This window comes from Strix aluco, chromosome 2, assembly GCF_031877795.1.
Source record: "Strix aluco isolate bStrAlu1 chromosome 2, bStrAlu1.hap1, whole genome shotgun sequence".
Classification (NCBI taxonomy): Eukaryota; Metazoa; Chordata; class Aves; order Strigiformes; family Strigidae; genus Strix; species Strix aluco.
In genome coordinates this window covers 129,373,643-129,398,912 of record NC_133932.1, presented here as the reverse complement: position 1 = coordinate 129,398,912, position 25,270 = coordinate 129,373,643, and the positions used below count along the sequence as shown (strand labels likewise).

Below are 25,270 nucleotides of genomic sequence, written 5' to 3'. Positions count from 1 at the left end.
GAAATAATTTTGTTCCTTTTAAAACTCTAAGCTGTCAAAATAAAAGTCAATTGTGTGTTTGTAGTACTTAAATACTAGTTCCACAGAAAGTTTTGGAGCAAAAAAAGTTTGGTCTAAAAATTATAAACAGCTTTTTCTGTACAAGAGTGAGTTGTTTTGGAAACTGTTGGAGTGGGCTTGTCCTTTTTCACAGTTTCTGTGATGCAAAACAAAAACTAAACCTTTGCACATACAGTCTGAAATAATAACTGTTTTTATATTTTCACTTCTACATTTTGCAGAAGTATTTTCTGTGTTAAAAAGCGTGTCTCATGGCTAGGTATAAAAAAGATTTCAAAAGTCTTACTGTAAATAAGTAAATATTTTTACTTTTATAATCAGATATAATTGTTATGCTGGTGTATAGCTGTAACCTGGTGTCAACTGGCAGATGTTGACACGTGGCTGTTTTAAGTTCTTTACGTGATGCTGTTACAGAATACGTAGATTTTTAAACAGTGCTGAGACTAAGTTTTTTAATTGTGTAAACAGTCACTGGTTTGGCATTCAGGGGGAGGTGGTTCATTTGAAATCTTGTCTCTGTGATATGCTCCTTATGCCTCTAATAAGGTTAGAAAAGCGGAGGAGGACAACTTCTAGCACAGCTTGTAAATGTCAGTCTGGATGGAAGACAGGTCAGCTTGGAAACAATATTGGTGTTGGAAAAGTGAAAGGAAAAAAATCCTTTCTCGGAGCTAATCTCTAATGAGAAAACATTGTTTAAGAAAATGTAGAATTATGATCATTTTTGGCAAAGCAGAGGAAGTAGTTCTGAAGTATCAAACTACATCTAGTAAATGTGAGGAAAGTTGAAGACAGAATAAGATTTATTATACCTACATCTAAAGCTGACTGGCTTTCCTTAGGCGGTTTTTATGTTGGTCAGAGCCCTGTTCGCATGTGAAACTTTCCAATTAGTGTCCTGTCTTTAAGACTGTTCTGTCTTTAAAAGGCAACCTGACTTTAGCATTTTTAGAGGAAAATCCAGAGATTAGTGTGACAGTAGGATCTTTTACGAATCTCCTCCTCTATTTTTTCCACACAACAGAGCAATGATCAGCAAATCAGACAATTAGTCAGTATGGAAATTTCAATACTACATCAGTTACTGCATCTTACTACAATATTCCGTTAAATAGGGTTATTTCAGAGCAGCTGCATCACTTGAGGTTGGTCTCATATGGCCACTTCCATGCGAATCTTTAATGTTTTTGTAACGTGAGTGGTGTGATTCTTTGAGGAGTTTCTTTATGGGTCAGTTATTGTTCTCTGTCTGCTCAGCAGCAGTGGAGTCCTTCAATAGCTGCTGCTCTTCTCAAGTCTCAAGGATTCCAGGAGATTTTTGCAGAGTTTGTTAAAGTAAGTCTGGAAATGGAAATTTCACATTCGGTATTTCAAGGGAGAAGAATGATCTGAAGTGGGAATCAGGAAGAGGGGCTGAATGCTATCTCTTTAAAAACATGTGTTTCTTTAATACCTAGTTTATGTTGACAGAACATGTTTTATCAATGAATTGGCACATATGCAATATTTCTGAATTTTGTGAAGGATATCCACCATAAATACGAGCATAGGTTTCAGTAAGATGTGTTAGATTGACTTTCCATGAATTCTAAACTTAATTAAAAATGTCCTGAATTTTTTTAAGCCTCCTCCAGAATAAAACTTAATAAATTGTCACCTTTGAATATTTTAAAATGTTAATGATTATAGTCTTTTTCAGTTACAAATCTCTTCATCTTGAAGAGTCATGCTTTCATTTATATAAAATAATTTGTGCCAGGAACTTTGGGTAAAGTAACTGGTGGCTTCAGTCTCTTTCATTCAAGTTTGCTGCTACAATTCCTGAGGCAAAATTCTGTTTGCAGCATTTAATTTACATAATTTTGTGTGTTGTTTTGCAGATCAGTATGTTGATTAAAAGGCCTTTAAATATGTTATGTGCAAAAAATTTTCAAAAAATGTTTGTACAGTTAGATTGGAAATGTACACTCCGTGTATGTGTAATCTCATGCCCCTCTAGTTGCTTGCAAATACTTTATAAACAATTGTATTTGTTTTGAATATTTGAAAATGTTAAATATTGTAAATGTTTGTATAGGATTTTTTTTTAAAGAAGAGCAAAAACCCTTCCCTGCTTCCTGACACACACATGTGCATGCACGCATATACTGTCTTTGTCTCTATTTTCCTCTCTTTCTGTCTTCAGGGATGTTTTTATTAACCAGCAGGAGCTTTACAAATTATGGTCATTCTCCCATGTAAAAATATGCAGTTGTCTTTGGTGACAACAGTTCTTTTAACACACTGAAATTCTCTGCTGTCCAAGAAATGACTTCTTGCATAACCCTTTTGCTTTATATTTAAACGTTGATGTTCACCATGTCTCTTACTCTTAGCCTAATTAAGACTGCTGGGAACTGAACCAGGTTCCTGAGAATGTTAAGCTGTGCAAACTGGCCCCTTGAGTCCTGAGCCATGACTCTGGCATACAATATCAACCATTTTGTGTTGAAATGGATACACTGAACTTGAATATGGGCATTGTTTGCTAATGCTTGCAAATCATAGTAAATTAGTAGCCTCAGGCAAAGCAAGAGGTAATGGGAATTCAGTGATGTAAATAACCTTGCTGGAGAACTTCGCCATGGTCATAAATAACAAAGCTCTTGGACACCTCACCCCCTTCTTCCCAAAAGAAAATCTATATAGATTTTTTTACTGAATTACATGACTGCCTGCTTATACTCCATTTATGAATCTGAATATACCAGAGGTTGAAGATATTTCTATTTTGATAAATTTTGGAGTAAGGCCTCTCCCTGATTTGTTAAGAAAGTCTTACTAATGGGAAAAAAATCTGTAATTTTTCTCTCTGAATTCTAGTCTCTGTGTAATGTAGGTTGTATATTGTGCATGTGGAGACTCAAAGAACATGTGTCAAACTAGAAAGATTATTTTTGGAACTTTGCTGAATGAAGTTACAGCGATCTGTAGTTTGAGCAGCAACTTAAAGCAAAGTCAAACTGTTTTGTGTTAACCAGTACCCTCTTGTGTGGAAGGGGGGTTGGAAGGAAGCCTCAAACACAGGTCGAGGGTGTGGAAAACCTTCAACCTATGCAGCAAAAGTTTTCCAAAATAACTGAACTGAAACCAGAAGGGTGTTATAAACAGTGTTAGGAAACTGTAGCTACAGGAATTTTATCACTGGGTTAAGAAGAAAGGCCAGCATAGCAGTGGGCCGGTGAGCATCATGACCTTTAGCAGAGTAGATGATGAATTACTTGAGTTTACTGAAACCATTAGATAAAAGAAGCTGTTAGGCACTAAAATGAAGAAAATTAGTCAGTGTTTTGCAGTACTCTTAAGAAACAAAACCTGTAGTTTATGTTAATTTTTGCATTTTTAACATAATTTTTTCAGTTCGTGGGTTGTCTCATGTACAAAATCATCAACAGGCTGTACATGCAGGTCCAACACTAGGGGCATATCTAAATTAAGCTCTAGGACCATGTATCGTTTTTTGGGCTGCAGTATAGGCATGGTTCTTTTCACTTCCTTCAGCCTGCCAAGTCTACTTCACTGACTTCAACCACTGCAGTAAATACTTGCAAACGTAATAATTCTACACTGATGTGTTGTTACTGTTGTTTTGTACTCAGTTGCTTACTATTTATCTTCCAGCACTGTTCAAAACATTGCTTAAAATTTTGACTTGTAATTTTAAATGCAGAGAATTCATTAATCTGTTACTTGACCGATATTTACCTGTTGATTAGAAAAATGAGAATTTTTTTTAAAGCAGGAAGTGTCCCCGATTAGAGATCTTTTTTGTTAATGAAAACCAGTTTGCAGAGCGTACTTGTGTTAAACTTTAATGGGTTAACATCATGGTGAACAAGAAAAGTGTTTGTTTGCATTACTTGCTTTATAAGGAAAATGAGTAGGAACAAATGAAGCAAGAGTTGACAGGTAGCTTGAACAGGTGATTCAGAGAAAAATACAGGTTTGGTAGTAGTGCTAATACTGGATTTTGAGGACAAAAAATGCCATAGGGAGGTGTTGGAATATTTTTAAATAATCATTTAACATCTATTAAACTGATAAAATGAATAATGAGAGGAAAGTTCTCTCAGTAAAACAATAACTCTGATAACCTAGGTGCCAGGTTTTTTTTTGTCTTCTGAAATATTTTTAGACTGGCTATTGAGATTATATTGATGAATCTTTGGGTAAGCACATATGATGATCCCTGAGGTCCATGTTCAAGTCTTAGATAGCAGCTTTATTGGTTAAAACCATAGAATTTTAGGTTGTCACTGCAAAAATGAAGATCACACAGTTACGGCAAAATACTAGGTAATGGGGAAGAGCACTGATTGTCATTGTCATAAATGCTCTGGAAAAGAGGAAACTGAGAAGACAAAGTTTCACTATGAGAGCTGGTTCTGGAGTCTTGCGGAAGACTCATGATACTATTCTGTTGAAGTGGCAGTGGTGCAGTGCATGTGGGGAGACATCCTTTTTTCTATACACAGTGCTGGAATATGAATTGTTACTTGGAGGGACAGAAAGTTGGAATTATGAGGAAAATGTCAGTTCAACACTTTGTAGCTATTAAACACCCCCCACTCCACCCACCCCCCTCCATTTAATATTAAGGATGATTAGGAAAGGAACAGAGGATAAACCAGAGAAATCATTGTCATGCCACTATATAAATCACGGGTGTGCTGACAGGTTTACTACTGTCTGCAGTTCTGGGCCTCTTTAAAGTGTAATAGAAGTAGAAAAAGTACCTCATGGAAAAATAAAGATGCAAAGGTGTTGAAGAACACATGAAAGTGGAGGAGTTAAACTAAGTAAACTTAGCCTGGGGGAGGATGACTAAGGAGGAATAGGAGACAAGTATGTAAAGTCATGTTTGTATGGAGAGGGGGAATAGTGATGAACTATTTACTTGTAATGCAAGAACAAAGGGATGCCAAAGAAAATTGTTAGCTGTTCAAAACAAACTGATGCACACACGTACAAAGCTACACCGAGGAGCTCACCAATGCAGGATGTTGTGGATGGTGAAAGCTTTCATGTGGGCAACAAGAGAAGTCATGGGAAAAATATTTCTTTAGGGCAATCAAATGTGAAGATCCTGTATCTTGTCCTGGCAGCTTTGTCCTGTAGCTTGCTGAAGTGTATAGCAGGAAAGGTATTTTTCAGGCATTTGTCACTGAATTGACACATTGGTTGTTAGAGACAACTGAGCTAGGTGTGCTGTGGACCTTTTCTGGTATGGTCATTTTTGTGCTTGTGATTTTAATACAGGTATTTCTCCTTCTGCTTTTGGAGTGTGAGTTCAAAGATTTTATACATCTACATCTGGGGAGGCGAGTCTTGTACCTAGGGCCAGTTCCACTCCAGTAGCAGAAAGGCATTTTGTGGTGTGTGTAAGTTGAGAAACGATTCCAGCAGTTTGCTGGTTGACCTGCCGGACCCCAGGCAGTGTGGCGAAGAGCTTGCTGAAGCACATTGCTCCACTTCCCACTGTGTCTTGGAGTGTAACCTGTTACCTGTGTATTAGTTTTTCATTATCCTAGCCATCCATGTAATAATTAATCAAACATACATAAGGAGAATTTCCTCTATGCTTAATTCTTTTTACCTTATGTCAACCAACCAGGCATCTTTTGGCAAGCAGTAAGAGACAACACAGGGAAGCCACGCGGCATTTAGTACTTTGGAGCATGTTTGGTGGCATCTCTGGACACAGTGCGTGTTTCTTGTTAGCACCCAGTTATGCAGAGATGGTACATGCCTGGGAGGGCATGTAGCTTACCTTACTACATCCTTTGTTAGTGTATAGAGATAGTGGAAAGTACTCTCTTCAGCTGAGATTATTTGTCTCTGACAAAAATGGAAGTCTCTGTTCCAGTGGATGAAGATGGGGGAGCTTTCTAGCAACGTGATTAACAAGACCTTTGTAACACTGATACTGTACTTTGGTTCACCTTGTATCACATAAAGCAGATCTCTTCCCTTTCCCTCCTCACTACTTTAAAAGCACTTGGCCTAGTTAATTGTCATAGAAGATACAGGCAGAAATAATAATTTTTTTAAAAAAAGAAAGACAAAGAAATACTGGACAATTTTAAAGAACCCTAAATGCCATTAGCAGTTCTACCTGTAACTCTGTTTATTCTGTTATCTAGTTAGAAAAATGTCTTCAGGAGAGGTATTTCTTTTTTTCAGGCTGGAAGGATGAAAAGGATGATGGTTTTGTGAATGAAGAAAGGAGGACATAGGTTCTTTTTAAAGTACTTTTGAGTGTCAGCAATTTCTTCAGAGTACTTTTAAGTGGGAAGATAAATATGCTGTATTTCTTTGATGTAAATATCTGAAAGTGTAGAACATTAATCATAATAACGTGTATTTCCTAAGTAATTATAACAGGAAATGAAATCATTTGGGCAATTCTGACTTTTACATCATTCAAAGGGTTAAACGGTAGTTTTGCTAGAGACTTTTAATTAAAATAGATTACATTCTATTACTTCAGGGAAAAGTTATCTGTCCTCCCATAACATATCTGATTCTTTCGGTAGTAGTATTAAAAAATTCCTAATTTAAATTGAGAATGGTCAAAATGTTAGGCTTTATAAACTTGACTGTATAAGAAGCTAGAAATAAGGGAGTTCTTTTGATTTTGATGGGTTTGAGCATCTTTTCCATATGGATTCAATTCACATTTAAATCGGAATGTGGAAGTCATTACTCTGACATCTGAAACTGAGGTAGCAATAAAAAAAATTATCACAAACAAGACAGCAGACACAAATTATTTTGTGTTTATTACTGGGTGGCCCTTTGAAACTTTCTCAAAGTTAATTGGTTCCAGATATTTGAGAATTGAAATTATATTATGACAAATTTATTTCTGGTCATATTTAACTTGAGTCCTCTCAGTAAGGCTGGCTTAAACAAACAGAAAAGTTGTCAACCCACTCATGTCTGTCTCCAGTTTTTGTTGTAGTAGCTTTAATCCTAGTGATTTGGTTTAATAAAGACCACTGAGAAAACAAACACTGGTAGTGACTGCACTGCTCTTGTAAATTATTTATCATATCTCTAAGGTTTTACTGTGGCGTAAGTGCTGCTGTGTTAGCTTAAATTGGTCACAAAGATGTCATGTCAGATTAAATGCCTGTGTAGAGTTTATATATGCCTGTGAGCAACTCTTCCTGCAGCCTGTGATGGGAATGTGTGTGCGCGAGGCTCTGGACATGCAGCCCAGTCCTGCTGTCATGGCGAGTGAGTGACCGTAGCAGGCTAAAACACCAAACCTGGAGTTTCATCCTCTTACTTCCAACGCAGCAGGTAGCTGCCTTCCACAGGGCAGTCTGTCCGAGTTGTTGGCATTGAGCGAGATTTTGGATGCGGGTTAGTGAGGGGGTTATTTATGTTGTTCACCTCTGGTTACGTGAGCTGGGAGCCCAGGGGCTTTGTATGAGGGAGGCAGGTGAGCCCAAGACAGGGTGCGCAGCACCTCAGGTTGTTGTTCTTATGAATTGGTACAATATATTTTCTGTAGAAAGTGTAGCAGATCTTAAAATATTTGCAAATAGGAGAGAGGTATGGCTAAATAGCATGTTGAGTGCATGTTACATGCGTTGTCATATATATCTTCCAATATTATGTAGTCTACTGCTATTCCTATATTTATTGAATATTTATTCAATATATTAATTGAATATTCTATGCCACTGTTGTATGACAAGAGCTTTATTTTCCCCTTTTAAAACTAAACCCAGGCTTGAAAACATTATAAAACTGAAGTTACCTTAGTATTTACCTTGCCTGTCTATCAAGATGTACCTCAAACCTTTTTGTTCCTGTAAGAAATAAACCCTTTTTTCAAATTTCCTGAACTTTTATTATGGGTGTCAAGTTTTACTCTTTAAAGACTTAACAGCTAGAGTTAGAAATAGCTAAAGTTGTTTCTAACAAGTAAATTAAATAATGAAAGTCTTGCAATGGTAAAGTCAAAAGTGAAAATTGCTAAGAGTTAATTTAGTTTCTCTTAGTGAAAGGATCTAATTTGTAGTTCAGTATGCCAAGTCCTTGGAAGACAGTCTTTTTCCTGTCAAAGATTGTGTAATATCAGCTACAGCACACTGGTAATAAGATACGCACACAAAAAATGCACATTTATATGTATATACAAACTTTAAAAACACACCTGGTTAAAGGGAAGAGAAAGCCTTTGTCTGTCTATTATGTTTTCCAGAATTAGCAGTAAGTAAAAACGTTAAAGGAAATGTTAGATTTGTGCAGGCATGGCTTTAATTAATACAAGTCTATGTTTTGTAAGCGTTGTGTTTGTAAAATTTGTGAAAGAGCACTAAACTGTATTAGGGTAATTTATGAACCAAATAAATGTCAGTTGCTAAGGTAAACTAGTGTAGGAAACAGTGTAACTAGGATAAAAAAGTGAAGAACTAAGGTAAATTGTAAACAGTGTAAGAACAGTGATACAATTGTTTCTTTATATCCACCCAAGCAAGTATAAGTTCGTTTACAATATATTTATTAACAGTTTCAGGCTAATAAAACAACACTTACAGAGCAATTTTGGACACTTTCCAGCTCTCTGTTTTGTGTAGCAACAAGTTAGGTCAGTCCTTTTTTTTTTTTTTTTTTCTTCTTTAATAAAAAGAAGAAAAAAAAAAAGAGGAATCTGTATTCCTGGCTCCTTTATAAGGTTGTTAAATTTGCCGTTTGGCATTTCAGAGCAGTGTGTTGCATTGTGCTCAATTAGTGCAGACGAAGCAATCGAAGCGCCAGTTTCAGAAATGTACCTAATTACTATAAAACACTGAGGGATCCATTCATTCTGCGTTTCTGGCTCCGTGGGTGCCAGCCACAGAGACTCCAGTAACTTCTGAAGCCTAATCCCGATTCACGTCTCCACGTTTCTGTGGCACTTGCATTTTGGAAGCTGTAATGGGGTCTGGCTGTTTACGATCATGTGTTGCTATGCCTCCCATCTGTAGTATATTGTGGAAGTGAAAGCTTGGTGCATAGGAAGAAATTGAGAAAGACCCTCTGTGGTAGGAGTCAAAATAATTAAACATAAAATATAAAATGCCACACCTGGGGAGGAGGGGCTGTGAAGGGTCTTTTTCAGTTATCAGGGCTCTGGATCAATTTTTGGAATGGGATTTACTTGCAGCTTGTACTAGTCATTATAATTTAATGGCTAGTTTGATGACAGACCTCTCCCAGCTTGATGACAAACCTTTCTCATTAGCCTTTTCTGGAGACTTCTAGTTGATAACTTATTTTTTAAACAGCTACTGAGTCTTTAAACTAAGACTTAACACAGATGAGCATCTGCTGTTTTCTTTGATAAGACCTGTGTTTGAAACAACAAAACCACACCTCATTACTCTAGTTGAAACTGTTTTATCTGGAGGCTTTTGTAAAATGGTAATTCATCCTTCCCCCTTTCTACTGAGTGAAGGAGCTGACTGCTATCAGAAAGTGTTCCCGCGTAGATACTTGTGTTAGTGTAAAGCCTGTAACACAGCTACGTCTGGGGAGCATCTTACTGTTGACAATTCACACTAACAATTTTTCTGATGTTTTGATTATGCAACTCCTTTAAATGCCAATGAAGCCCATCAGTTTTAGCATCTTCAGCATCAGTGTTTTTTTTCTGTACATTATGCCAATGAAGAGGTGAGACTTTTAACATCCGATAAGATGCTTTTAGTGAAGACCTGGCCTGATAAATGATAGTTTAACCTGTTGTTAGTTCCCCTTAATGTTTGCAAAACAGATGCATCATTTCTTCAGCCATGTTTTGAAAGCTTTCTAAAGTGTGAGCCCAGACGAGACATTAAACAGTCTGATTTATGAGCCCATTTGATGTTTCTGCACTTATCAGGATTAATTTGCTCATTTGATGGGGAACACAGCATGTTTTAGGCTCAGTTGATTGTCTAACACGGTCTCTAAATTGTTTTTAGTATTGCTACATTCCTTATACAGTTCTTTCTTCTGTAATTGTGATTTATGTAGTTTTTCCCTAAGAGGTATGAGCTATTATTTGGCTGTGCTAACATACAGGCTGTTCAAATGAACATGCTTATCCATGCAATCCAGTGCAGTTTATATAACAGACCTACTACATGTATTTGGTACCTTTAAACCTTGCCAGGAATAATTGTACGTTTTGTTCCTGGTCAAAAATCTTGTTATTTTGTACTTGGTTAAAGTGTTTGTTGTGAATCTTAAAATCTGTATAGTTTTTTTAGTTTCCTTACGTGTTTAAGATAAAGATAATGGGTAAATGTAGGGTGAATAAAGTGGTCTGGTGAAGGGATTCTGTGGTTTGCTCCTGAGGTGGGGAACAACAATTTGAGCTTAAATTTAAATTGAAGGTTAAGCCATCTCATCGTTGCCTTCCTTACTTTTCAAATATTGTGATACAGCTCTACATGACTTGGAGTGGCTTAGGACCATGCTGCAGTTTGTGGATTTGGTAAATCTAGCAGGTGATTACTGGTGATGCTTCCTGTGTTATCCTAAGAAAAGTGCAAATTCAACTGCAGACTTAAATCTCTTGCTTTGTCTTTGCTGTGTGAACATCATATGTTGTGCATTGGGACATGCAAATTTCCTATTTTTATAGTTAATACAGTTTCTGAACAGAGCAGACTATTATAACAGAATATACAAACCTACATTTAATGTACCACCAGACATTCATCTGCTAATTCTTGTAACAATTCAATTAGTTCTGGTCTTGTGCTGCAAAAATGAAGTGTGAATGCAAGGTTTTCCAAATAAGTGTTTTTCAAGATTTTTTTAAAATGAGAATTTAATGGTGCTGCCCTTGAGTACAGGAATTGTGTATTTGACAGTGTAACAAATGTAGATTAATAGTGCTAATTCATCATGAATAAAATACTAATTCCAGATAAGCATTTTGTCCTAGAATAATTTGGTTGGTATGAGATTTTTTTAAAGTGCCATGTTTTGGGTTAACATTTCTTCTATTTAAGTATGTTGCAAAATTTCTGTAACGTGCAAAAGTTTGTTTCTTAAACAGGCTTTGGGTGGCTGGTTTTGGTTTGGGGGTTTTGTTTTGGTAATGTTGGTGCGTTTTGCTCTTTGATGGATTTATTGTCTTTTAATGGAAGAAACTGAATCTTTGATATCATTGTCACTGAAAATAAGAAGGAAATTTAAGATTAAATGTTACTCTAATGGCCACATTTGTAGTTAAATTTAGGTTCTTATTTGAAAGGTGGCATTGGTGGAGACCTGTGCTTAGCACAGGTTTTCTGTATTTTAAGTAGTTAGTTTTTCTTTTAAGTTTTATTGTAGTTTTTTATTTTATCTAGATTCCTAAAGCTAGCTTCAGGGATAATTATTCTTACAGATTTTGTGGTATTGTTACTAACATGATGCTTCCACCTTAGGGTTATGTACCTTTCAGTATAGTAAAAATTGAAAATAATACACTTATGAATAACAATACTGAATAATGAAGTTCTCCATGTCACCATGAGAGGAATTAAATCTGGAGTGCAAAATATTACGTTACCATCATACGGTTCATTTATATGTGTGGGAAGGTTATTTTTAAAAACAGGCCAAAGAGAAAGATTGTTTTCACTCCAAAGTGAACATCACATTTTTTCTAAATTATATTAAAATTTAAACTCTACTTACAGAATATCCGTAGGATATCAATCCTATGGAGATAAATTGCTGCACTAATGAGGTACTTGTTTGACTTCAGCCTGTACAAGTGCATAAAAATGGTCCTTAACTGTGTGATCACATAATGTCTCTTCCTCTGGAACCTTGCTTGTTCCCAATAAACGATTGAAGATGTCTTCTGGATTAGCAGCATTTCAACATTTTTTTTTTAAACCATAGCCATTGGTGTGTCTTCAAAACTTCCTTAAAATACAGGTTATCAGTTCCTTCATGGGCTTTTCTGTGATGCTCATCATCTGTGGTCTGTAAATACTTTGCAGACTGTTAAAATTTATCCTCATCAATCAACTGTAAAGTGACAATTATGGTAACCACTTTAGGCATGAGAAGTAGTTTCCTAGAATTATTTATTCTGATGGTGTTCGAAAAGTATTCCATAACTTAGTGTGATTCGGTGTTAGAAAGCAGAAACATTTGCCCCTTACTCTTTCCAAATTTGTCAGCTTGTATTTTTTTAGCGTGTTGGAATTTCAGTTGGTCTGTACGTTCTCAAGGCAATGGATGGAAATAACTAATTCAATATTCTTTATGACTTTGTGAGGTAAGTGAAAAGTATTATTCCTCTTTCGGAGGAGGAATTGCCATGGTAGTACCATCAGGAGTAGGTTTTTAGGATCTCTTAATTTCCCAGCCTTGGGAAAGAAGACCACAGTGTGCCTATTCGCAGAAAAACCCTCCATATTTCAGTGGTCTTGCCTAATACCGGAAAAGAAAAACAAAAGCTCGAATCCAGCTCTTCTGTGTGAACTTTACTTGTTTTTACCAATAATCTCATTGTGGTTCTGCCTGCTTTGCTTGTGATTGGCCTTCCAAATTTTAAAGAAAGTGAAGCAGGGGTTTTACAGACCTGGCATTGATCGCCACCTAGATTTATTTCCTTCTTTTACCATTGTCATAGCAACCATCCAAGTTTTAATGAAAGTCTAATATCCTCTTAAATCACTGATATGTGATAGTAGAAATCAAGTCTTATTTTTTGTGTTACAGTAGGCTAAACTTTTTTTGCCTATATAAAAACATGCCCAGTTATTATTAGGCTACGAAGCTAGTTGGCAATAATGACCAGGTCGTTATACACCAGGCAAGGATTTTTTGTAGTGTTGAAGTCAATTCACGGCAGTAATTTTGGCAATTGCAATATTGTCGAGCAGGCCTGACTGAAAGCCTCTTTAGATCTAATATGTTTCAGGACATGGAGATTGTAGCCAACTTCATCTCAGGGGGTTTGAGTCTGAGTCTGGCTGATGCCTTGATTTTTAAGGGCATTTTGCTAATTTAACTTGCTAGAGGTACTTTCTTCTGTTTTGATATTTGTCCTCCAGTCCTGCTGCTGGGCTGGCTACAGAATTCATCTGTTGGGAGGGTCAGTCCGGTTACCTTCTCTTTGTGGAAAACATTCAAGAGGAGGAGTATCCAGCTCCTGGCATGAGAGAGAAACAGAAATGAAGTGTTTTAAACTTAGCTTCTATACATGGGTAAATTCTGCATGTTTAGAAATTCAGATGAATTCTCATAATTTTTGTTTGAGCAGATGTAACAGACTTTACTACTTTTTCCTGTTGCATGTTTGCATAATGTTTTAGTGATTGTGGGTAGGTGTTACGTCAAAACCTTGATTATTAAGAAGCAGGGCTTCTGGAGTACAGTTACACTGCGGCTTCTGTCAACAGTCTTAGTGTTCAGAATAGATGTGGCCCTTCTGAGAATGCATGTAAAGGAGAAGTGTGGCTTCCTTCTGAGATTGGTCTTATGATAGAAGTTTCCTGCCTTTCTTGAAAAGAGAAAACAGTCTGCAAGAGTGCTTTGCTATGGGCCCTGCACTACTTAGCAGGGGTGGCTATTCTCAGACCTTGGAGGTACTGTTGGCATGTCAGTCTTGAAGATTCTTGGGAAGAAGAAATTTTGCTCGTTTAGTTTATTTGAAATGGCTCCACTTGCAAACTCTGGGCATTATGCAGCCTATAAGTGAAGATTTATGTTTGTTACTCTTGGGCAAAATAAGAACAGCTTTCTCAAGAACAGGAAGAGGTTGACCAGTGCTTCTGCCAGCTCTCAAAATACTCTTCTAAGCCCTGAAATTTTTAGCTCTTCTTAAAAAAAAAAAAAAAAAAAAAAAAAAAAAAAAGTTTGTTTAAAAAAATAATTCAGAATACTAGATTAACATTATGTTGGTAGTTAATTACCATTCCCCATATAATACGTGACTTTCTGAAATGTCTTGCTGATTGTTTTGCATTAAATGGTTTTAATTCACTTACAATCAGCATTTGATTTATTTATTTATTATTTTTAACGGACAACAGCATGTGATAAATAAAATTACACCAATTCATTTTTTGTTAGATCATCTCCAGAATATACATATCCTTCATTGAAAACAATTTAGCTGTTATTCAAGATTAGTGAAACTTTTGTAGATAGAGGAGAGAGGCATTTTATAAGCTGGACCAAAACTGAAATAGCATAAACCTGTGTGTTCTGTTTCTAATTAGTTCGGAAAGATTGTGTGACATACATGTTTAAACAATAAGGTTGGGAAGCAAGTTCAGTGTCTCATCCTAAATAGATGTAGTTTATAATACTTATTGGTTACAGTGTGGTGATGATAAATCACTAGTTTGAAAATGTTTTTTAGATTAGGTTTGTATTAGTTTAACTCATAACTCCGTGGGTAAATTACAATACATGGAAACAAACCATTGAGACAAAGAAATTTTTGTTTCTTTTGCAAATGCTGAGAGCTACTACTTAAAACTGCTACCAGTGGGAAAGGTAAAAGATGAGGTAATCCCCTAAAGAAAAGGGACCATGGTTGTGAAACACGTTAAACATAAATCTTGTAAAGCACTGAATTGAACCCACTCAGAGTTCATGCTAACAAGAAATTCTGGTCACTGAAGGCAGATAAAGGAATTGTAAATGACTGTACTTAAATTAGTCCGGAATTCCAGAACACATGCTTGGATAATATGAAATCAAGCTGTCTAAATATGCAGCTCTCATTAATTTAGTGGTCATTGTGAAAGTTAAAAATGTCTGTGTTAGAAGACCCAGGGCTGCTGGAATAGCTTGCTGGTGTCATTGAGTGTTTAAATCTCTTCCATTTTCCAGGGATTAGAGTGGAGAATATGGATCAGGGGTCGGGATTTTGCTTTCAGTTGTCCCAGTAAGTCACTGAGGAACTGTGGGTGAACCATGAAAGCTCACCTCAGTCTGCTTTTACTTGTATTGCAGAAGAGTTTGGCTTCACTTATTTACAATGGATTGGGAATGAATTCTTGGTGCTTATTGCGATGTCACATACTCTTCTTTCTCATCTATCAGCTTTCTTTCATGATGATCTTCACCAGTGCTCTTCAGACCAGCAGGGCCAGGTGCTACAGTGCAGTCAGAACGGAAGGACGGACAGAGATGTAGTTAAGTGTAGGATGATCAACAAGGCCAAGTGCAAGGTCCTGCACTTGGATTGGGGCAGCTCCCGGTATCAATACAGGCTGGGGCATGAAGGGATTGAGAGCAGCCCTGGGGAGAAGGACATGGTTGTACTGGTGGATGAAAAATTGGACGGGAGCTGGCAATGTGCACTTGCAGCGTAGAAAGCCACCTGTATCCTGGGCTGCATCAAGAGAAGTGTGGCCAGCAGGTTGAGAGAGGTGATTCTGCCCCTCTACTCCACTCTTGTGAGACCCAACCTGCAGTGCTGTGTCCAGCTCTGGAGTTCTCAGCACACAAAAGACATGGCCCTGTTGGAGCGGGTCCAGAGGAAGCCACAAAAATGGCCAGAGGGATGGAACAGCTCTGCTATGAAGACAGGCAGAGAGAGTTGGGGTGGTTCAGCCTGGAGAAGAGAAGACTCTGGGTACACCTTATAGAAGCCTTCCAGGACTTAAAGGGGGCTTATAAGAAAGATGGAAAGAGACTTTTTACCAAGGCTTCTAGTGACTGGACAAGGGGAAATGGTTTTACACTGAAAGAGGATAGATTTAAATTGGATGTAAGGAAGACATTTTTAGTCTGAGGGTGGTGAGACACTGGAACAGGTTGCTCAGAGAGGCTGTAGCTGCCTCATCATGGGAAATGTTCAAGGTCGGGTTGGACAGGGCTTTGGGCCACCTGATCTAGTGGAAGGTGTCCCTGCCCATGGCAGGGGGGGTCAGACTAGATGATCTGTGAAGGTCCCTTTTGACCTGAACCATTCTGTGATTCTGTGTAGTGTTGGAGTTCAGCATAACTGTGGGCTCAGGGCAGTGTTACCCTGTTACCCTGTTATCCTGGCACTTGGTGCCTTCAAGCCTGGGCAGACCTGTTGTTTTGGAGTGTAGTTGTTCCAGACAGCAGAAACGTCCCCCGTGGATCAGATCAAAATGGGATGGAGGGAGGTGGGAAGTCTTCCCGCTGCAGAGATAGTGCGGGATGGACAGATGGGTGCGGGTGCTCCTCATCATTTTGGAGCTGGAAATCTGAACATTTTGCTGCCCCCGAGTCCCCGGGAAGCACTGACTACGTGCAAGTGTGCTCGTATATTCCTGGGTTGGCCAGAGTGGTCTTTCAGCTCTTATCTTTTATTCTATCTGGCAGCATTACTAATCAAAACCATTTTTGACAGTTGTCAAGCTTTCTGCAGGCTGGCTTGCAGCTGTTTTCTGTTCTTCTGCTGTGTGATTGGAAAGGAGGAAGGTTTTAGCTGGCTTCAGTGGATCATTTCGCAGATGCTTGGTGCTGGTGGTGAGGCAGCCTTACTTGGACCTCCTTTCTCTGGCATTTCTGTCAAGGCAGAGGAGATTAAATGGCCTATTTCTCCAGTTTCCCATGCTGGCTCCTGGCCTGTTTTGTGGGTAATTCAGTTCATGAGCATTATACTGCTGGATTTTTTTTTTTTTTCTGGCTTCCTGATATTTAGTTAATTGCAGCATTGAGCTGTTCAGTCCTTTCTGCAGAGAAAACTAGAAAAAGTTGAAAGTCAGTTACAGGCTGGGACCAGGAATCCAAATTAAATACCAAGCATTTTTTGAGGGGGGGGTGGGAGGAAGGAAAGGGAGAAGAACAGGTAGAGAAGTCAGGAGAAGAAAAAAAACTATCATCATCTTGGAAAAAGTTACAAATGCAACTGCAGATTACTGGGTTCAGATTAAGATAAATAAATACTAATGCTTTTATTTCATCCTCTTGGCAGTGCACAGTGCTTGATTATTTTTGTGCTTGGTTCATTTGCTGAGTGTGTGTTCTGCAGCTGTAAGTTTTAAAGCTGTTTTAAGGAGAGGCTGAGGTTCGCGAGCAGTTCTGCAGCAAGGGGCTGTTCTTACAGCAGAGACATAGCGAAGGCTAAATGCAAAGTCCGTCACCACGATGTATATTATCTTTGGGGTGTTATGAAGATCGGGGTAGTTTAGTTAGGTAGTAGGGTAGAGGTAGATTAATTCATAAGAGAGTTCATTTACCCTGAAGGTGCAGATTTAGTTCAGTGAGCAAATGGAATTTGGTAGTGTAATAGAAATTACACTGAACTGATCAAATATTTGTGTGTAAATCTGACCCTAAATTTACATGACAAATCTGCATATATTCTGAGGAAGGAGCAAGATGTGGCTCAGAAAGAGCTAACTGTGCTATTAATCTTGTTAATACTGGTTTATTTATGCTATATTAGTGATGAGTTTTACAAAACCCCAAACATCTCATTAGGGAATCAACATACATTTCTTATTTGAGAAAGGAGAGCCATTTTCAGTTAGTACTTTTGCTGTGTAAGATACATGGCCAGGTGTGTGCTTTATTTGCTTTCTGCCCTCTAATCTTCAAGCTGGTCTTCCCTCCTTACCCATAAATTAGAGCAGATTTGGCCTTTCTCTTGTGTGCCCAGAGCTTCCATGAGATAATTGCAAGCTGATAATTGCTGGGGCTTGTGAATATTGCGGATGTGTGTCCTTCCATTCCTTATGTGCATCTTTATTTTCATTTGGGGCAGGCAGTAAAATGTGATTTATGTAATAGAATAGTATTATCCTTCTAATAAACGTGCAGAAATGTTGCATAAGTAACCAGAGGAAAGGGAGATCAAATATTATGGAATGCACAGGTGGGTGTTTGGTGCAATATTTTCTCTGGGTGTTCACATTTTGAAAGCTGAAAATGGAAAAAATGAGAGAAGTTTCAGAAAATGGACTATCGTGAACTACATAAAATATGCTTTATCATGGAATTTAAATTGTTTAGGCTTTATAGAGTTCAGAGTTAAGTTGCTTTTATAGAAGGTAAAGGTAAGAAGTGATTTATCTGCTAATGGGTGAATGGAAAGAACTTGTGTCTCAGATGTCAAGTATATACCGATCTGCTCATTGTACAGTAAGGTACAATGGTTCAGTAAGGTTCAAATGGTTCAGTAATGAAGGCAGAGACATTCAGACTCTTAAAAGACAGAGGTACATGGAATTCACACCCGTAAAATGGAACGAACAAAATTTTTTATGGTTTTCCAGAAAACAAGAATTTAAATATATGTCTCTTTAAAGGCATCAGTTCAGCTTCAGTGTTGTATTTTAATGTATTTTAAATATATTTAAAATTCATAAAATATATAGAAATATATATAGTAAGTTCTATATTGGTATTGTAATTTCATCAAAAGCTGTAACAGTAAATAAGCTCATCAGTTAAGTTAAATCTGTCATCTGGAACAAGGTTTAGATGGAGAAGGTTGCCTTACACTTGAAATTTTGTGGACAGAAATTAGGAAAAATTGCTTTCAGAAACTTCTTGTACGTTTTCCTATTCATTATTGCTTCTGGATCTCACCAAATCTCGTTTTTATAGCACTCGTGCTTGTTTTCAAAAGCTATGTGATGGTTAGCTAATCAGGGCTGTAACAATAGTTCATTTGCAATATGTAATCAAGTTGAAAAATGTTAGTGATGATTTCAGATAGACTGTCAAAAACCTTTTTTGAATGTAACTTGCTTCTCGTGAAGAAGCACAAATTTTACAGTCCAGAGCTGTCAGCCAGCTAGTGTAGCCAAGATCAGCAAACTTAATAGGAGTGAAAAAAAGTATTTTGTGGTATTCCATCCATTTTTATTCTTATAACAAATTGCACCATTTTAATTTTAATTAAATCTGTAAATTGCTGTGAATGACTTCCAAAGATCTGTGCCTTTCAGGACATATCTTTAAAAAGAAAATTTTTTTATATTTAAAATGCACATTTAGAAGTAGGTGCCAAAATCTGTCAGGTAATTAAAAAGCATGCATTTCTAAATTAATTAATTTGCATTAGCAATCCCCTCCACTGCTTGCATTTGCAGTTTTAACTTTGGTAAAACAGTAACTATTTTGACGAAAAATTATAAGACCATTTTATTTTTGTGAATACCTAGAAAATTCAAAACATCTGGAATATCAAGTACTGTTTTTCTTGCTGTTTTTCCTACAATTTACATCAATAATACACAATTATTTTCCACTTTAGTTCTGGTTCATACAAGTGGTTTCCTTTTTTTTTTTTTTTTTTTTTTTTAAAAAAAAAACCACTTGCAAGGAATTTGAACAGAAGCGACTGCTTTCTTGGAGGGAGAACAACAGTTGGTCATCTTTGTCTGGAGATGACATTAGAGCTTGCCCGGTGTTACAGAGTGGTAAAACACATTAGGCTGCCATTTCACCTCACATACAATGTAACACAGTATACATTCCTTACAATGAAGAACAATTTTAGGATTCAGTAACTATCAGCTTGGCAACACATTTATTTCACACTGAGATCACTAAAACCATCTGTTGATAATTTGCTTTCTTATGGACCTCTGACTCCCATCTCTGAATAGAAGTATCTAAAGTCATTGCCTAAGCCTGTAATGATTCTTATTTAAGGCTTATTCACAGTGAATCGAATGCAAATAAATCTTAAATTTTTCCAGCTTCATAAAAATCTGATTATGATGAAATATTTAATGCTAGCAGAAGCAGTTAAAAATGATCTAAATTCCTAGCTGGTGGTTTCTTTGGGAACACTGTTATAATTTCCTAAAGGGACAGTTTTGCCTTTTTGATAGGTTATCCTGACACAATGATAAATACTTCCAATCAGTTGTGCAACTGTGACTATGAAATACATCCTAACATCAAATACAGGATTATTTCAATATTTTCAGGATTTGAAAATTGATGTAATTTAAGCAATAAATGTATGTAAACCTTGGCATTCAGTGGACAATGTTAAATATAAATATATGGAAGAATTTTAGAAGACACTTTACAGATTAGAAAAGGCTGACATTGCAATCAGGCAGTTAAACTTATTCTGAATGGCATGTAACTGTGAGTGTCTTTACACAAGGATACTGTGAACTGGAAGAGCTGTGAACACTGTTGCATGGGGCAGAAGGGCAGTTTTGACCTGATACCTAAAAGTTTGCTAAACTTTTCCAATAGAAATCTATTGCTGAAGAAGTCAAATTTATTTTATTAGGTAGTCTGTGTTGAAAGATAGATTAATTTGTGAGAGCAGTACTCTGCATGCTTTTATCAGATTTAATGTAATTAAATGAACTTCACATTTCAATATACTTCATACTTTTTAAAAAAATTATGTAAAGTTGTGATGTTTGTATTCAATGGATTTAAACTTAATATTGTAACAAGTTGTATGAGAATATTATGGAGCATGATTCTTCATTCATGCAGCTTTTTTACCCCTATTCTTTATGGAGCATTAAGTATGATGGAGTTTGTCTTTAGCATTTCAAAAAACCCAGTGTTTTTTGGTGCATTTATATTTATTGTTTTTCCATCCCCATGCTTATTAATCCAACCTGTACAGTTTGAATGCCAGCAGGACACTCTGTGTTTCAGAATTTCAGCATGGCTTGGCTTTTCATGGCTAGAAACTGCAGAAAGAAGGATGGCCTTCCGCTTGGATGGCATGAAGCATTTCCACCACTTATGGAGAATTTGGGGATTTGGTCTGTGCTTCTTTGGGAACCACAGGGAATTTACAGCTCATCTGTTAATTGTGTTTTTTCGTGGCCTTGTCACTGAAAACAAGTTTTTGTGAAATACTGGAACAGGTTGATTAGAGAGGCTGTGGGACCTCCATCTATGAAAATGTGCTTGAGCAAGCCCTGGGCAACCTGCTCCAAGGGGCCCTGAGTAGGACCAGATGACCCTGGTGGTCTCTGCCAAATTACTGTTTGTGCCTGCATTTGTGGGGCAGAAAGGAAAAAGCTGGAAATTGAAGACAGTGCAGGAGTTTGTCCAAAACAGAAGGGTTGCAGATAAATTCACGTTTTAAGACTGGCCGCATTTTCCTAGCCCAGGTCACGTTCATCATTAGTCTGTGTGATGTTACAGTTTTGTGAAGGCATTAAAAAATTCCTGAGTGGTTTCATCTTGTTCTTTTTCCGTGTAAGACTTCACCTTATTTGAATCTCAACACTTTGTTCACATTTAGTTTTCTTTGTAGAAAGGATACAAACTTGAAATATTTTCTGCAAATTCCCACCTCCTTTACCTTAAACATTACACCAACAGTAAGCTTGGCTCTAATTACTCTTTTGAAAGATGAACATCTTTAAGCATCCTCTTGGATTTTGCATACCTAAAAATCCAATAGCCCTTTCTCCAGCCTTATAATTGTCAGTGCATGAATGGCCATAAGTGGCCTCATCCCCCCCCACGCTGTTTGGGTAAGAAGCTGTGATTGTAGGGCTAATCTTCTTAGTGGTACTCGGCACATGAAGAGCGGCCCATAGGAGGACATCTATGGTGCTGGATTTTCTGATGCTGTGATTTTAACTTGTTTCTGAATGACATCTGGTGTTAATGATGTGAGTACAAGTGTATTAAGAGAGATCTTTTACTAGTAGATCTGAAAAGAAAGTCACACACACCAGTGGTTTTCAAAAGAAACAAAAGCAGCTTAGCTGTAGTGACAGAATGCTCAATTCGTTTGAAACATCCTTAAAAACGTTGGTGAAAGAAACCAATTTTGGGAAATACAAAAGGTTGTATGAGGCTCACTTCATCTCTCAAATAAGACGGGTTTGAGAAGAATCACACTTGGGCATTGCCCTGTGTTGTTGCAGGTGTAAATGAAGTGTAATACATTTTGCATGTTCTGGAGCTCACATATTCATGTACAGATGGGAGGGGAAAACATAAGGTAATTAAAAGCTCTGTTATAAAATTCTTTTCCGCAGGCAATTATTTAGAAAAGGGTAAATGGCAGTTAATCTGTGTCTAGGAAGATGCCTTTGATACTACTTTTGCTAAGATACAGCTATCTTAAGACAGGGTAGCATGAACCCAGCAAGTCTTGCAAGCATGTAAGCATTGAGCTGCTTATTTTTTAAATCACTATTTAAAAGATAATCAGCTACTGCAAACTACTTCTATTTTTCAACTTTATAAATGTTTTTTTTCAAACAGTCTGCTAATTACTTTCTAACATACATCCTTAAATGTTAGATTTTATTTTTTTTTTTATTAGAACCAGATATTAAAAACATGTTTCGTTGCAGTTGAAATTGAAATTGGCTTCACCACTTGCTATGGAAACAAGTCTTTAAAACAAATCTGTTCTTGTGTACACTGATGTGCCAATCCATAATTTTATGTAACCAGTGAAGTTTTTCATGCCTTTTTGCAGCCAGCTTGTAGAAAGAAATGTGATACAGAACTTATGCCTTTTTTTTTTTTTTTTTTGTATTTAGGCTTGCATTAAGAGTCAGTAATCTATGTTTATGTCAGAAGTATGTGCTAGTTGTCTCACTGGATTAAAGAAAGGATGGGACAACTAACACAGAAAAGGGTGCAACCTAACTAAAGATTGTGTTCCGTATCATTTGCACATGCCAATGTTGTGTTTTGTAATGCCACCATTATTAAGAGGGCCTCAGGTACTTTTAGGAAAAGGGCTGCATCATGCTCTTGTTTTTTGATATTCGTTTGTTAATTTAAGTGTATACTATTAAACAGCAACTTTTAAAATTAATGAGTTTAACGAGTTGTAAAATACCATATAACTATTTTTTCGCTTAGTATCCCACTTTTACCTGACAACCTGTGGAAGATCATTATATAGGGCTGAGCATCTCTTGACCTGAATGAAGAGTCTTGTGTAACTGCTGCAGCATCACGGGAGGGACTGTGCACTGTTGAGGTGGTTACTACCTCCACAGACCTCTCACCTTGCAATAAACCTTTGCCTAACCTCTGCAGACTGTTCAAAATAACTTACTGAAGTGATTCAGTTGTAAAATCGGTGCTAGAGGTAGCTGACACTTTAAAAAATGTTATAAAAGTTGAAACAAATCTTCATAAGCTGCATTGTCTGTTTTTTTAATAACTAATTTGTTTGTGTGTTGTTTGCTGCAGGCCACAGAAACATTGTTCCGAATGGCAGTAGCAAGAGGAGCTATTACACCTTTAAGACATGGAGAAGTAAGGCTAAATATATCTATCTATCTATCTATATTTTTTTTTTTTTTGCACACGTGGTATAATGTTTTATTAATATAATGCTTTATAAATTCCTGGAAGACATGTTGTCTTCAGGTAAGTGAAGAGGGCTGGACCACGTATAACTTGCATACCTATGTTACAGTTTTTTTTAAAGGAGAACAAGAATTTAAATCGTGCCCAGTGGGAGGTTAAGTATTCTTCAAAAACACTCTATTTTTCTCTTTGCCTGAATCATAATTTAGCCTTATGATAGAAGTGACTCACAAGAATGTCATTTTAGTCACGTAATTTTTCACTGGATTTTCTCCTTTAAAAATGGTAGAGTCTAGAGGAATTCAGAGGTCAATCTTTGTTATTGGGTAGCTGCAGAGAGGTTGTTTCATCCTTTGTCTGTTCCTTTCAAGAAACAGTAACTTCAGGCAGTATATGAAGTATTAATACATTGATTATTCTAAATAGGATAAATACATTTGAATATTATGTTTCTCATACATGCTTCTGTTGATGGTGAATGTTTGTTTCCTTCTTTGTGTGGTTTTTATATCAGGTAAACGTCATTCTGAACATTGCTGATTAGATGTTTCCAATATTAGGTGGTGCAATTTATGCTTAGGTTGAATTTCATTTAAAAAAACCTGTTCTGGGCATTGCCACAGCTGGATGCTGCAGTGTATAGGGTTTTAAATGTAGAAACCTCAGTGTTTTTTCATGGTAATCTAATTTTGATCAAATTCTTGGGTAACTTTGGGAGAAGTTCGTATAGTAGACACAGCATTCAGTCTGGAATTGAGACATAGACTTATCCTGGAGTCCTGGCTGTGCTGTAAAATGTTCCTTATGCTGATGAAGTTGCTTTAATTTCTCTTTTGAAATGAAGTGATGCATCTTTGCGTCAGTGTCTGAAGATGTACCTGAGATTTCCTATCCTGCCGTTGTCTGTAGTTTTAGCTGAATATATGGATCCTTTATACTTTTTATGTACTGCTCTTCATTGTTTTCTATGAAAGAGTGTAATGCAATTTTCAGAAGTATTAGTTATGGATTATGTGCAACTCTTCCAAATTATCTCTGCTTTTTTTTTTTTTTTCAGTGAAGGGTACTTCATTTTCTGTGTTTCAGGTTGCCTAGAGACTTTGTGGAATTTCCATCCTTGTAGTTACCCAGTGAATGATGTGAATTATGGAAAAATAAATTTAATTTTTTTTTTTAAGTGTAACCAATTGTACCATGCAGTGCAAAATACTGGGACGATTGGAGGCATAATGATCTCTGTTGTGAGCTATACCAGTAATCTCTGTATCTGATACATCTTATGTTGAGCCAATTCAGCTCACTGATGTGGTAGAAAAAGTTTAATTTTTTTTCTTTAGCTATTCTCTCTGATCTTTTATCAATTAAACTGCCTCAAGGGCTAGGGAGAACCAGATGAGAAGCAGCAAGATAAGTGGTGAGAGGATGTAGCCATGGTTAGCAAGAAAGGAACTGGGTGAAATTGCATCTATTTGATGATAATGAACTTCGTGTTGGTGTACTGTGTCCTGTGACACTATTGCCAAGGTATTCCTTTTTCTTCAGGGGAAATACAGTTAATGCTAAACTAGATAATGTATAGATAAAACATGTAAGAATTATCCAGAGTTGGCTTTTTGTGTAAGAAGGCAGTGGGAGGAATAAAAAGACCTTTTTTCTTTCCTATATTTTTGTCAGGCTATATACAGGGGGGAAAAGTATTTTTACTCAAGGAAGATCTTTTCATTAAATTCCATTGTGGAATTATAATTTTAGTCTGAAAATGAGGAATGACATTAATCAAATGAAATTAATTTTTCCAGAAGAAACATACAATTGTCAAGAGTCATATTAAAATTTTTTTTAGCTCTTCCAAGAAATTGCTGAATATTTTCACAGTGCGTAAGTAGAAAGGGAGCCAGAAAAAAAGTTGAATATGAACTAAAGTTGACTGTATTCTGTTTGAGAAGTGTGAACTTGG

The 25,270-nt window shown here is 36.8% G+C and overlaps 1 protein-coding gene across 1 annotated transcript in view; it reads left to right on the top strand.

The window, feature by feature from the left end:
- TMEM135 (transmembrane protein 135) overlaps positions 1-25,270 on the top strand; it is a 186,778-nt gene that overhangs the window by 52,177 nt on the left and 109,331 nt on the right. The window contains exon 5 of the mRNA XM_074816306.1: positions 23,194-23,259. Within this exon, the coding sequence (XP_074672407.1) occupies positions 23,194-23,259 (66 nt within the window). The remainder of the gene's footprint in view (positions 1-23,193; positions 23,260-25,270) is intronic.